The sequence below is a fragment of the Brachionichthys hirsutus genome, chromosome 3 (assembly GCF_040956055.1).
Source record: "Brachionichthys hirsutus isolate HB-005 chromosome 3, CSIRO-AGI_Bhir_v1, whole genome shotgun sequence".
NCBI classification, from domain to species: domain Eukaryota; kingdom Metazoa; phylum Chordata; class Actinopteri; order Lophiiformes; family Brachionichthyidae; genus Brachionichthys; species Brachionichthys hirsutus.
This window is the reverse complement of record NC_090899.1, coordinates 3,829,954-3,843,420: the sequence shown is the minus strand read 5'-3', so window position 1 is coordinate 3,843,420 and position 13,467 is coordinate 3,829,954. Positions and strand designations below refer to the sequence as shown.

The 13,467-nt window shown below is 42.2% G+C and overlaps 3 protein-coding genes across 3 annotated transcripts; all 3 read left to right on the top strand.

Moving 5' to 3' along the window:
* The first annotated feature begins 1,320 nt into the window (after positions 1 to 1,320).
* On the top strand, positions 1,321 to 2,375 carry LOC137914012 (apolipoprotein A-IV-like). Its single transcript, XM_068757634.1, has 3 exons — positions 1,321 to 1,360; positions 1,509 to 1,659; positions 1,759 to 2,375. The coding sequence occupies exons 1-3, from the start codon at positions 1,321 to 1,323 to the stop codon at positions 2,333 to 2,335; spliced, it is 768 nt and encodes a 255-aa protein (XP_068613735.1). The 3' UTR covers positions 2,336 to 2,375.
* A 3,692-nt stretch (positions 2,376 to 6,067) lies between these two features.
* apoeb (apolipoprotein Eb) lies at positions 6,068 to 8,082 on the top strand. Its single transcript, XM_068755435.1, has 5 exons — positions 6,068 to 6,141; positions 6,345 to 6,406; positions 6,497 to 6,647; positions 6,769 to 7,056; positions 7,148 to 8,082. The coding sequence occupies exons 2-5, from the start codon at positions 6,364 to 6,366 to the stop codon at positions 7,485 to 7,487; spliced, it is 822 nt and encodes a 273-aa protein (XP_068611536.1). The 5' UTR covers positions 6,068 to 6,141; positions 6,345 to 6,363; the 3' UTR covers positions 7,488 to 8,082.
* A 3,479-nt stretch (positions 8,083 to 11,561) lies between these two features.
* apoc1 (apolipoprotein C-I) lies at positions 11,562 to 12,880 on the top strand. Its single transcript, XM_068760570.1, has 4 exons — positions 11,562 to 11,658; positions 12,255 to 12,324; positions 12,403 to 12,541; positions 12,638 to 12,880. The coding sequence occupies exons 2-4, from the start codon at positions 12,270 to 12,272 to the stop codon at positions 12,696 to 12,698; spliced, it is 255 nt and encodes an 84-aa protein (XP_068616671.1). The 5' UTR covers positions 11,562 to 11,658; positions 12,255 to 12,269; the 3' UTR covers positions 12,699 to 12,880.
* Positions 12,881 to 13,467: the final 587 nt, after the last annotated feature.

Genomic DNA, 13,467 nt, shown 5'->3' with positions numbered 1-13,467 from the left:
CATCCTGCGGATATCTCCAGATAAACACTGCATGGTAACACTGGTGGACTTTGTATCAGGGTCAAGCAGTGTGAATAAAATAACAGGAAAAAAATAAAATGTTAACTTTTCTTTTTGGGATAATTTGCGAGAATTATTTGTGTAATACAAAATGTGATGAACCCCCTTATTACATCATTATAACAACTTAAAAATTGTGGCATAGTGTCTCAAAAACAATGACACGATTTCTCAGAGTAATGATGACATGATGTTATTAGGTTTTGATATTTTGTTGAAATGTAATATCATTTTATTGAAAAGGTGGGCCGTGGTGAGCGGAGCGGGGGATTCGATTTTTAGGCTTATCGGGTGTGCAAATGCGTTGCTTTAAATAATATACTTCTGCTATCTATGATCCAGTCTGACCATAATTTCACATGTTAGTTAACCCTTTATTGCCAAATGTATCATATTTGATACACATGGCCTTTCAGAATTTTGAGACTTCTACTTTGATTTTTTTTTTACAAATTTGAACTTTGTGTGATATTTATTTATTGACAATAGAACTCAACACAGAGGGGGGGGGGGGGGGAGCAAACTGCTGCTCTTCAAGTGTAGATGCAACCTAGCATGTCTAATGTGAAATAGCAGCTGCTTTGTCATTGATGTGTTCGCTAACCCTTGGCCACGCAATCTGGACATTGGCATGACACAGACACGAGAACCACGGGTCACTGTAAAGTCAGCCTGGGAATAATGCCAAACTCAAACAGACAATAAAACATTGAACATCTATCTAAGAAATCTAAATGCAAGAAGAGCTTTTGCCTGTTGTAGCAGAGAGTTATCAGCAGCTAAGGACTGATTGCAGATGGACTTTTAAGTTTGCATGTCCAGATTCTGTCTAGACCACACACACACATCAAAGGCCATAAAGAATGCAGCAATAATCACAATCAACATTAACCAGCAGTAAAGTAAAAGCTGATATCTGACAGATCATCACCGTAAATGAAGACTAGATAGTGTGCAAAGGCCGTGTGGCACAAGGTTACAAAAGGTCAGGGTAGCAGGGTGAGGCCAAATGACAACAAGGCATCAGATCCTGGACTTTGGGATCGTTACTGACAGACTTGCTATATAAGCAACGCAAAGTCTCAAGCTTAGCAGGAGAGCTGCCAAGCGGAGCTGCTGAAGTACTGTACCTGCCAAAGTTCTGGTAAGTTGATGAGGAGCCAGCACAACTGAGCAGCGCTTCTCATCTCAGGAGTAATTCATTGTGAATATGCTTTGCTTACCAGTTGTTATTTCCTCTTCTTTTCAGATCCAAGCACGATGAAGGTCCTCGTCGTACTTGTGCTCGCTGTTTTCACTGGTGAGTACGATGGACAAGTTTCATTATTCTCTTCTCGAGGTTGGCACGTGTTCTACTTTACGTTTCAGGTAAAGGGCTGCAGGCCTCGTGAAGCTGGCTATCATGTATCACTTATAACATGGAACTTGTTCATGCTTTGATCCAACAGGCTGTCAGGCCAACCTCTTCTCTGCTGATGCACCCAGACCACAATATCAGGTGTTGACTGATGCATTCTGGGACTATGTTGCCAAGGCCACCCAGACAGCTGATGACACCCTCCAGATGATCAAGAAGTCCAAGTTTGGACAGGATGTGAGGTAAATCAGATGAGTCCATTGTGCCCTTAATAACTAATATATGCAATTCCCCATAACTAATTCACAAATTAAACTTTGTCCCGTTGTTCGCTTTCTTAGCACCCGTCTTGCAGAGGGTACCGAAACGGCCAGCAGCTATGCAGTCTCCATCCGAGAGCAGCTCCCCCCTGCAGCCGAGGACCTGATTACCAAAGTCACCACAGCAGCCGATGTTCTGAAAGAGCGTTTGACCCAAGATCTGAGTTCAGTCAGGGAGAAGCTGCAGCCGCACTCTGAGAGGATTAACGCTGAAATCCAGCAGAAAATCGAGCAGCTCAAGCAAGAGTTGGCCTCCTACACAGATGCTGTCGACACTGAGACCCTGAAGACCACCCTGAGACAGAAAAGCGAAGCGCTGAAGGTCAGCTTGGAACAGAGTTTGAACGACCTGCAGGCTCATCTCGAGCCCTACACTGATGAGATGAAGCAAAACGTAGACCAACACCTGCAGGACTTCAAGAAGACCATGACGCCCGTGACCGAGAAGGTCCAGGCTGAGATGAGTCACAGAGCCCAGCAGGTGCAACAGATGGCTGCCCCATATGTTGAGGAGGTGATGGAAAAGCTGGACCCTTATTCCCAAGACCTTCAGGCTCGTCTCGCCGCCCTCTACCAGTCCTTCGTTAACGAAAGCTGAGTCGACCACCATCTTGTATGAAACAGATGGGAACTACAACAGGAGGTGAAAGTGCTGCGCGTTAATTATTATTTTGTTACTGTTTTCTTCCTACGTTATGGAAATAAAGAAACGGCAAAACAAACTTGTGAGTCTTTGCATATTTGACATAATTTAATGTAGTGTTCTTGTGAATGTTTTTTTCAGTTGTTCAATTCAGATCAGTGACGATCGTAAAAAATCTATTTACATGAAAAGCACCAATTGGTAAAAAACTGAAAAACAACAGCATACTTACAACGGAAACTGCAATACATCTGCTATGTTAGTGACACCTGCACAAATAAATGTGTTTGTTCATCACACAACTTCTTATTTACGTTGATTTGCATGTTCAATTTTTTTGGCACATTTTTACGTCAGATGCCATTCCTGACGCAACTTTCTGCATTTATCCGGGCTTGGGACCGGCTCAAGGGAGAAACTGGCAATGCTACATTAGCTCCTCCTGCTAACTGCACTACCCGTGATACCCATGAGGCTGCATTAGGCTGAGTTGCTGTGGCGACCAGCCACCAACAGTATAGTAGTAATAGTAGTAGTTCATCACACATGAAACCATGAAAAAGTTGAATGAGTACAAAATATTTGACAATAAATTGCAGACGTGGAAAATATAGTGCGTGGCCATTTTTGATGTACAGGTTTCGATTTCGACAGCTGTAAGGAAACAATAAACTTTCTATTATAACGCCAGGGGTGGAAAAAAACAGAAGGTTTTGGCCTTTTCTTTGTTGTTCAGTGTCTTTTTGTAAAATCTTAGGGCCCTGCCGGGCTCCTTGACAGGACTTGCTCAGGTTTGTCTCTGCACGTCTGGAAGGTCATAAACAGATTCTCCTTCCACCTTGTTTTTCCAGGCTTCCTATTGTGTGTCAGGTTTTGTGGGAGTTACATCGCTCCCACGCTGCTTTACAGTGGCAAACAACATTCCTCTGTTAGACTCCCAGCTGAGACAGACTCAACATTAACCCTCCAAACACACAGACAAATCTAATTCCTAATTATTTCTGATTATGTGAACACAGAGGGGAAAAAAAGAAAAAGAAAGTCTTGTTTAATCTCAGTGAAATAAATGTAAGAAATCCAACAGAGGAATGCTTTTGTCAGCTTTCTTTCGGAATTAGATGAAGTAAAGTTAGCTCACTAATATTGCATTCACACTTGTAGTTTGGAAAAACATTTTTAAACCTACGTTGCCATATTTTACATCAAGCTAAAAGATACAAAAACAAAACCGTGATGAGGTCAGAGAAGGACTGGGACAGTTTTTATTACCTATTAATGTCATATATTGTTGGTTTCATAAATATAAAGGAATCTGTTACACAAAGGTGCGCTGCAAGGATATGGTGGCTCACATCCTGTTTATAGTCTCATTGGGCTGCATCCAAATCCAAAGTGTCTCTGTGGGCTGTTTGGCTATTGAACCAAACTTGCCCAGTGGGAATGCCCCAGGACAAAGTCAGGCCGGCTGATCTATAGAGCATGTTGCAGAGCAGAATCAGAATGTGAAAGCAAAGTGCAATCTGACTCACCATTGTTGGTAAGGTATAAATGCCTCCCCCCCAAACTCAGCATCCTGATTGGATGATACCACTGTGACTCAGAATAGATGGAGGGGGGATATGCAGCATGCTGCAGCATCAAATGTCCAGCTTTACCAAACAACGCGTAACTGTAATAGTCTTGCTGACACAGTCCAAACAGAGGAGTGAGGTCACCGAAACATCGCCAAAAAACTATATTCCTCAAATCATCTTCCAGAGAACAGAATCATTTGACTCGGGGGGTACTGCCATCCAACCCATCAACGGACAGACATCCAGATCTGGTGTCGCAAAAGCAGAAGCAGGTAGTTAAATTGACTGGGTCAGTTATTTTACTGTATTAGCTCATGGCACCTCTGTTTCACTTCCCCGTCGCGGGGCCACACAGAGACAGACAAACCATTCACGCACACACTCAAACTACGGACAATTTGGAGTAATCACTTCACCTAAATGGCACGTTTTTGGAGGTGGGAAGAAACCGGAGAACCCGGAGAAAACCCACGCGGACACGGGGAGAACGTATAAACTCTGCACAGATAGGATTCGAACCCAGTACAATCTGGCTGTGAGGCAACAGCGCTAACCACTAAAAACAAAACCCACACAAACACATTGCATAAGAACATTCTCAGCAGAGTGATGGCACTGAATTACCAGCATTGATTTGTTGGCATGTTTGAACTGAACTGGGCTTGTTATTTATCAGAACATAACCGGACTGCTTACGTGTGTGTCACGCATCTTGCATCCACACACACACACGCAGCATAATACTGTCGTGGAATACAAAGGTTAAAGGTTTTTGTTTTGAACAGGGCGACTCCTGATCACGCTGGGTTATCTGATCCAGGTTTTTGCCGACCCCATTAGAGAAGAGAACACATTTTCTAATCATTCATAGTTGTGTTATCACACCCTGCCGTTATCATTGCCTCACATTAAATGCTCGAATGAGTCAACCAATTTCAACTTTGTTCCAGAGTAAAGTTGGCTTTGGGTGAAAAATAAGAAAAAAAGGCTAAAAGGCATTACACATGGGCATCGGTGGCGCCACGGTGGCCTTGACATACATGTTGGTGTTCTCTTGCATGTTTAAATGAACAAGCACACCTGATCAAGTATAAAAAAAAGGGGTTTAGTCAAGTTTTATGTAAGGTTTAAATCTCAGTTTGTATTAGATTCCCTCCCATTGCAACAAGAATCTGTTAAAACCTTTATACAGAATTTTCAACAACAAGTATGAACAGCCTTCTTGCATCAAGCACTCAGAAAACTGACTTCCATGCAAACATGCACAACAGCACATTTTCCATAGCGACTGGTTTAGGTTTTTATTCCCCGTATTCTATTACCTACTTGCAACACTTTTGTATTATCTGCGTGCCCAAGCCCAAACATGCCCATCTAGCTGACACATTTTTATACTTCACTTACTTTACAGATCTAATAATACACATATTGTCAATAAAACAAGTCACATTCAGCATTTAGACATGAGAGTGGGGTTGCCATGCATGAAAACACTGGGTGGTTGTGAAGGGGTGCTGAAGTGGGGGTGTCGGTAGTCAGGAGCCCGCAGCTATTTGGATTAGAAAGCATGTGCAAAAGTTTAATTTACATCCAGGAGATTTATATTCAGATTACATCACTTTTCAGTGAAGCGTTATTTTCTGATTGTCTATATTTACCAAATTAAATCTACCAAAACGGTGAATTTGCTCAGAAATTCTTCCAGTTGTTAATGTAAAAAATAATGTAAATATATATATATATTTTTTTTATCTCAAATGTCCTGAAATATAAGCAATTTTGGCTATAAAGTACATTTACTCAATAAATAAAAGTTACATGTAAAATAATCTCTCTCACTATCGCCTGCGTGGCGTGGCGACAATAAAAGCAGAATGCGTCCGATGAGTGAACGTTGGAACTTTTACCCCGGTACAACCCCGTGTGTGTGTGTGCAACCCTGGGAGAACTTCGAACGCTTTGTTGGCGACACGGAAAGAAACAGGAATATGAGCAGACAACAAATCATCCCTGCGTGATCGCGTGCGTGCCCCCCCCCCCCCCTCCTCCTCCTCCCCCTCCTCCTCCTCCTCCTCCTCCTCCTCCTCATCATCCTCCCACCCACACCCGCCACAGAAGCCTGTGGGGTTTGCATAAAAGCCACGCAGCCACCGGCCAGGACTTCACACAGGAGGCTCAACCTTCCACGTGAGTGACGTGACTAATAAGGGACGCGTCTATTTCTGATTTGGCTTGTTTTGTTCAGTAAATTTATTTATAGGGACTAAATAGCTATTCTAATGTCTTGCATTTAAATATGTCATTTTGAAACCTAGTCTGTCGTTTTTAAAATATGCTTTTTTTGTTTAATATTAAGATGTAAGTGACCTTTCTTTCTTAAATCCTTGTAGGCGTATCTCTGCGATAACCATGAGGGCTGTAATTCTGATCGTTGCTCTGGCAGTCATCACTGGTAAGTGTGCACTGGATCTTAAAACGATCAATGCCATTGGAATACTATCTGTGTGTTCATCCATGTTTTCACACATGTGCCCACAAATAGGCTGCAATGCCCGTGCTGTCAGCCAGCCTGATGCCTCTCCCAACTGGGAGAACACAGTCAATCGTTTCTGGCGCTACATCGCTGATCTCAACACACAAGGAGATGGAGTTATGCAGAGCCTCAAGGTCTCTCACTTCAGCAGGGAGCTTGAGTAAGTGATGTTGAATTCATCCATCCAGTCATATTTCCCCTTGTGCTTTTAATTTGCCTTTCTTAATCTCTCTTCACATTCGCCTCCTTACTTACACATTCCTAATGTGACCTGTCCCCAGTACTTTGATTACTGACACCATGGCAGAGCTGACAACATATAGAGACGACATCCAGAACAAGCTGAGCCCCTACACCGACAGCACCACCAGTCAGATGTCTCAGGACCTGCAGCTCCTGGCCAACAGACTCCAAAAAGACATGCTGGATGCCAAGGAACGCAGCGTTGGGTACCTAGGCGAGGTCAAGGCCATGGTGGCCCAGAACAACGATGACATCCAACAACGCATCAGCACCTACACCACCAAGCTGAGGAAGCGCCTGAACAAAGACACCGAGGAGATCCGCACGTAAGCAGGGTGGAGATTTCCACGCTTAGCCCTTTAAAAAAATATATATATATCAATAAGCTATAAAAATATGCTCTTTTTTTTTCTAAAGCGGCATTTCCACCTACCTGGGTGAGATCCAGTCCCGTGCATCCCAGAACCTGGATGCAGCGAGGGTGAAATTTGAACCCTACATCGACGAGGCCAGTGACAGCACCATGAAGAAGCTTGGTGACCTCTCTACCATCATGAAGGACCAGACTGAGGGCTTGGGCCAACAGTTGGAGATCCAGGCAGAGGGCCTCAGGACCCAGTTGGAGGCCGCTGCCGAAGAACTGCGCACCTCTCTGGATGGTAAATTCCAGGAGCTGACCAAGGTGCTCACTCCTTTGGCCGACCAGATCCGTGAGAAGTTTGAGGACATTGTGGAAAAGGTCAAAGGACCAGAATAAGAAGAGACTCAGGGTTATCAGATGGTTGGTAAACAGAAAGAGTGCAAAGGGGGGGGGGGTTGAGATTGACAAATTATATCTTCATATGGCTGTTCCACTGTTCTGAGGGGGTCAATAAGAAGGAAATGGTGTGTCTTCAGCAGAACGAGCGGTCGATTTGGTTTATTTCTTCTAAATAGTCACCCTTTCTTCTCTTATTGATTCCCTTCACTGAGCACAAGCACCCCAGTTGCCTTTAAAACACAACCAGGAGAGAGTTTTGTTTAGCATGCTTTGCTTTTCTTCTTTTTTTTTTTTACTTCTTAACTCTCCTCCACCTTTGGTTGTACATATAACGTTTGAGTCAGGCAAGGCAGGGGTCAGCCTATGTTATGTCTAATCACGCCAAGCAAATAGCTGTTGTTTCAATAAATGCACTGAGTTTCTCCAGAGGTGACACTGAACGATTGAACATGCCTTCCGTATCGGCTGCATTGCTGTCGACAGTGAGTGTAATGTACCTGACCGTTCATCACTTGTCATGTACCCAACATGCTGCTCACTGTAAATGGGCTGTGGCCGGACAGCGCTGAGAGAATAAAGAACCAAAAAGAAATCCTGTTTCCACTCCTTGTCTCTCCATCAATCGGACTTCCGATGAGCTTCTCTTGGAGTATGACAATGCACTGGCTTTATTATGAGGAGCTTCCAATAAACCTTGAAATGCATCCAACATTTGCAGCTGTTGCATAAGACTACAGGGATTAATTGCATAAGCCATCTTATCATTAGTGGCTCTAAAGTACTTCTCCAATCACCCATGGAGGCAGCACACAGGAGCCAGCCCACCTCTTGTTTTATTTCAGCACCAAACCCGTGCCCTTTCCTATTTGTTTTCTTCATTCTGCCCCCCCCCCCCCTCCCTCCCTCCCCATAATCTTTCCTTTGCCACACACTTTTTCGAGTCCAGACTTGGTGTCTGTTCCCACATTCCTTTCTCTTTATCCGAGCAGACATTTGGGAACGTGGCGTGCCTCTGATTACCGGTAAATTCTCTTTTAAAGTGACACATTTCTACCTTTATTTTTGCTCAGCCCTTATTAAATGGGCATCAGCGCATCTTTGCACAGATATGCCAATTAGATATTCATGCATGGGGCCATGCAGGCAATCTGGTCTCATGCATGTGTGTCCCGTTTTGCTGTCCTGTAAGATAAGATGCATATCTCAAAGTGCGATGTCTCCGCTCCGGCCTCTTGTCCTTTTAAACTGTCAGCGATTAAATAAGAACTAAATTTCCCTGAAAACCTTTATTACCCTCGAGTTGATTCAGATACACCAGATGCGAAGTTCAGAAGGCGTTTGAACCTACAACACATCTGGACCCTCCAAGGAAAAAGCTAACAAACAAAAGGAAACTTAAGTAAATATCCTAAACTCCTCTCGCCCAAACTTCCAATGAAAGATTGGAGTTAAACTCAGCAGGCTGTTTCCTTTGAAATGCTAAGCAGAGGCCAGTAGAGGACACCATTTGTCCCTTGTTCATCTCCCCTCCTTTGACCCCCCCCCCCCCCTCTCCTTGAACACATGCCTCACAAAGACGCAGCTGTGTTTTGTTTTTTGGAAGATTAATTACAGTACATTTGGTCCAGGGAAGAAAAACAAAAATAAGCTGCGAGTTTAAAGACGTGAAGGCACATATTCTGAGATTTGTTCAACTACCTGCACGATGAGCAAGAATCACTTGCAAATCATTTGATATTCAGACAAAGGTCCGCTTAAACAAAAAACGAAAAAATGATTATAAAAAGTTACAACATGATCAGTTATTGCAGCAGTGATTTTGATTTGGGTTGTCAATGTGGTCTCTTGGTTTAATCTAATCGGCTCACCTTTGCAACATGCCTGACCAAATGTAATAAAAAAATTAAATTAAATGTTCAACCAGTTTCTGTGTATTTGGCTGTAGCTATGCTTAATCTCTTGAATTTATCTGGGCAGAAGTACGAAAGGCAAAATGTTGAAAAATCCTCTTAATAAAAGTCGTTAAGAGTTTTAGTACACGACATGTTACTTTACTGCATACATAATACTGTAGATAACTGTGCATAATGTACACATGCCCCTGAAAGTCAATTATTTGAATGTGTAAGCTATTTTTTTCTCTCTGCAAAACAAAGTAAATGTGTGCTACAGCAAAAACATGTTTATCCTCTCCCTCTGTGTGAGAGGTGTTCGCAGTAAAGCCAGTGACTGACTAACACCATCACTATGTGATGTCAGGAGCCAGTCTTAAGCAACTCCCCGAGTGAAACTCCATTAAAAACCTTCACTGTTGTTAGGACCAGTCATGGGTGGTTTAAAAACAGGAAAACCACAAGTAACCTGCCTGTTCAGCACTTCTGACTGCTCTTATCTGCAACGATCGCAGCACTGGCTGGAAAAACGAAAAAAAAAAATGCTTGCAGGCTAATGGATGCCCTGTGACCCCTCTGAAAACATCCCTCGGAGCTGACACATAACAACAGTCCCCGCAGGGACCCTTGGCCAAATACCAAATCGGCTCTTTCATAAGCCTGTTATTGCAAATTGGGAGCATACAAGGCATGCACTCTCACCTCCTCCCTGCCTCCTACAGTTATTCAAGAAGAGCTGAAACACGCAAGTGAAAGCTCATGCACTCATCCACCGACCACTTCATCACAAAAGTGATGATGATTTAGTCTTTTAAAGGTAATGTGAGACTGCTGAGACATGTGGAGGCTCATCTGAGTCTCAGTTGTGCATTATTCATTGTGGAAATCACATCTTATAGAAGCCATATGAGCAACAATGGGCCCTTTGCCGCAGACAGTTTGGTGTGAAAACAGATTTATTAAGTCGGGACAAAGCCTCCAAATGGCGACGCAGACTTCCTGGCTCTAACGCTGCAACAAAAGGTTACTGAAGTTCAGCCGACTGTGCAAGTCTCGTGGTGACTTACAAAGGACCACTTAGGGCTTTTGTCTCACTCACTTCCCTGTTAAGAAAGGGAAAGTCTGGACAACACAGACATCAAATGAAGCAATGAAATGGAAAAACATGCAAAGAACATCTCGGAAGAGCCGTCATTTTATCAGTTGGTGACTTCTGCCCCTCAAACAATAAAGTCAACAACATTTAGAACATGATATTTAGCAGTTAAAGGACCTAAATGTTAGGCAAAGTGATGGTGGGGGAGAATATACATATTTACTCAAGTACTGAACAGGAAAGATCCAGGGTATTTGTACTTTACGTGACCTAATATAACATTAAGGCATTGATTTAATTTCAGTCAGTGATAATAATTTATTAATACAATTGAATGTAAAATTTAATGCAGGGCTTTGGGGAAATTTGACAGAACACGTCAAATCTGATCCTGGAGCAGCCCCAATTGTTGATATGAAAATCTTTATAACCAATAAATGTAATATTGATACAGAGTCCATGTTCTGCCAACACCTCAGGCCAAAAGGAGCCTCCAAATAGCTCAGATCAATTGATAGTAATGCAATCAGCTCTGTACTATGATCCCTCCACATAGCATCTCACTTATCATTTAACACAAATGTCGCTGAGGGAAGAACGTACAAGTATGGTATAAAAGTACATGTGGACAACGAGTGCTATATAACTGGATTTTTATTTAATTTGGTTTCGGTTATTTTCATAATTGTTTAATCTGTCTGGATTATTTCTAAAAATAAAAAAAAATCATTGACGGATAAATTAAGAAAGAATGGAAAAGCAGCACATGCTGACAATTGCGAAGCGTGACCAAATATATGCTAATTAATCAGTTAATTTTTAATTGTGGACACATTTCCAATCTTAAAATGGCCCATCCCTCTTAGATCATAGAATGTCCTCTTTATAAATATGTGAATTATAACTGCAGAATGCAGGCAGATTTTAAAACAATCAAACTCCTCGTGCATTTCTTCTTTTCTGAGCTAATGCAGTGGTGTCAGCTATCGCTTCAGAGGGATTGTTTGTTGCACATCTGGCGCAATCACGACCAATAAAGAGGGCATTGACACAAGTTCGCCACGTGTACATGCTGACTGAAGTTTGCATCACCCTCCTTGAAACGAGCGGGCTTATAAGGAGGGACCCGCATCAGCGTCCAAACGCACTCGATTCCTTTCTTCCTTCAGACAGAAAGCAGGTAAGTTTAGCATTTCTTTTTTCATCTTATTCAATATTCTGTATTATTGTAACCCTTTCCATTAAAGCCACCCGACACAGGGACCGCTTCTTTCCTCAGGGTGTCGCTCTGGCAAACTCCTGAATAGTCACGGACTGCAACTTTATAAAACTGTGCAATAACCCCCATGCATATATTTTTTATACCACTGCCAGAACATCGACTATTTTTAAAGTGTACTGCTTCCTGTGCTTGTTATCTTTTGTAATTATTACCTTTATTCTATTTGTTGTTAACTTGTGTACTTTGTGAGCAAAGATTAACCAGAGTCAAATTTTCTTGTTTGTGTGCACAAACTTACCGGTAGCCAATAAAGTCTATTCTGATTCTGACTATATTACAGTCTTTATTAAGCTTCTATATTAACCTTGGGAAACTTAAAACGTACTAAACACAAAAAAACCTTCTCAAGTACTGCATTTGTCCAAATTCTGATTATGGATTTAATGTGGGTTACAGGTAATACAGTTAAAATTCTCAATGCAATATTTTATGTGTAGCCTAAGAAACAGCCTTGTGCACGTAAACAGCGGTGTGTCTCTGTCCCTCCTCCTCAGAGAGTCACAGCCAAGATGAGACTGTACCTTGCAGTTGCCGTGCTGATGCTGGCTTTTGTTGCATATGCAGGTACAGCATTAGCATCAGTGTCATTCTTTAAAACATGGGAGACATCCATGTTGATAACTTTTCCTTTCCTATCCACAGAGGCTGAGGGAGAAGACACTATTGGAGAGAGGCTCTCTAACTTCGGCCAGACGGTGGCTGACATGAGTCAGCAGGCATTTGCAAAAAGCAGAGAAACGGCGCAAACAGTGTTCGAAAACGAACATGTGGTCATAGTAAGGTAAGCGCGAAGTAGCAAGCAGGAAACATTCACAGATCATACAGATCATTGTGTGCACACTTTGACCCCGTGCTGTTTGTGTGTTGTCCTCCCCAGGGAATATGTTCAGGATGCGCTTGAGAAGTTGTTGCAGAAATTCCAGGACCTTTCCAACTAGACAACGTTCTGTGCCTCCCAGCAGCCCCTCTTCCTCACCTCTGGCAATTCACCCTCATCACCCCCAGAATGATGATATGTCACACGATGCAATTGCTCTGCTAACCTGACAAAATTGTTCTATTGCATTTCTAAAGCAAGATGGATATGTATAATTTCAATTTAATCTGTAGATTTAAGACATATAATAAATATTTTATATAAATCCTGTGTTAGCATCGCAGTTTCTCGGTGTTAAAAAGGAAAAACAAATCTTGAAGAGATTCAGAAAACATGGATTAAACTACCCGACTCAAGTGTCACTATTTATAGTATAAATGCACTGAAATATTGAACCTAACATGGGCTTTTAAACAAACCCAGAGAGATAAAGGTGAGTAAAAGGTATGGTAAAATATATATAGATAAAAAAAACTGTCATAAACTATATAGTGAGAAAGATTTAGAATTTATTCATCCCACCATGGGGAATATTACACACAGGCAGTGCCTAGCACCTCTGAACTGATAACCCACCCAGTTATTACGACCATAGATTTATTGCTGACTAGTTGGCCTGGGACCAAACAGTCAGTCTGTAGGACGGATGTGATCATTTCAGAAAGAGTAAGGCACATCATCTCAAACCATAATATAGCACATAAGGTTCACCTGCGCTGTTTTACATCATTTTACTTTTTATATTGACTTTTAAACTGAACAAAAAGTCTAAAAATCATCCCAAATCCCAAACTTGATCAATGAACTGTTAATAATGACATTCAAGGATT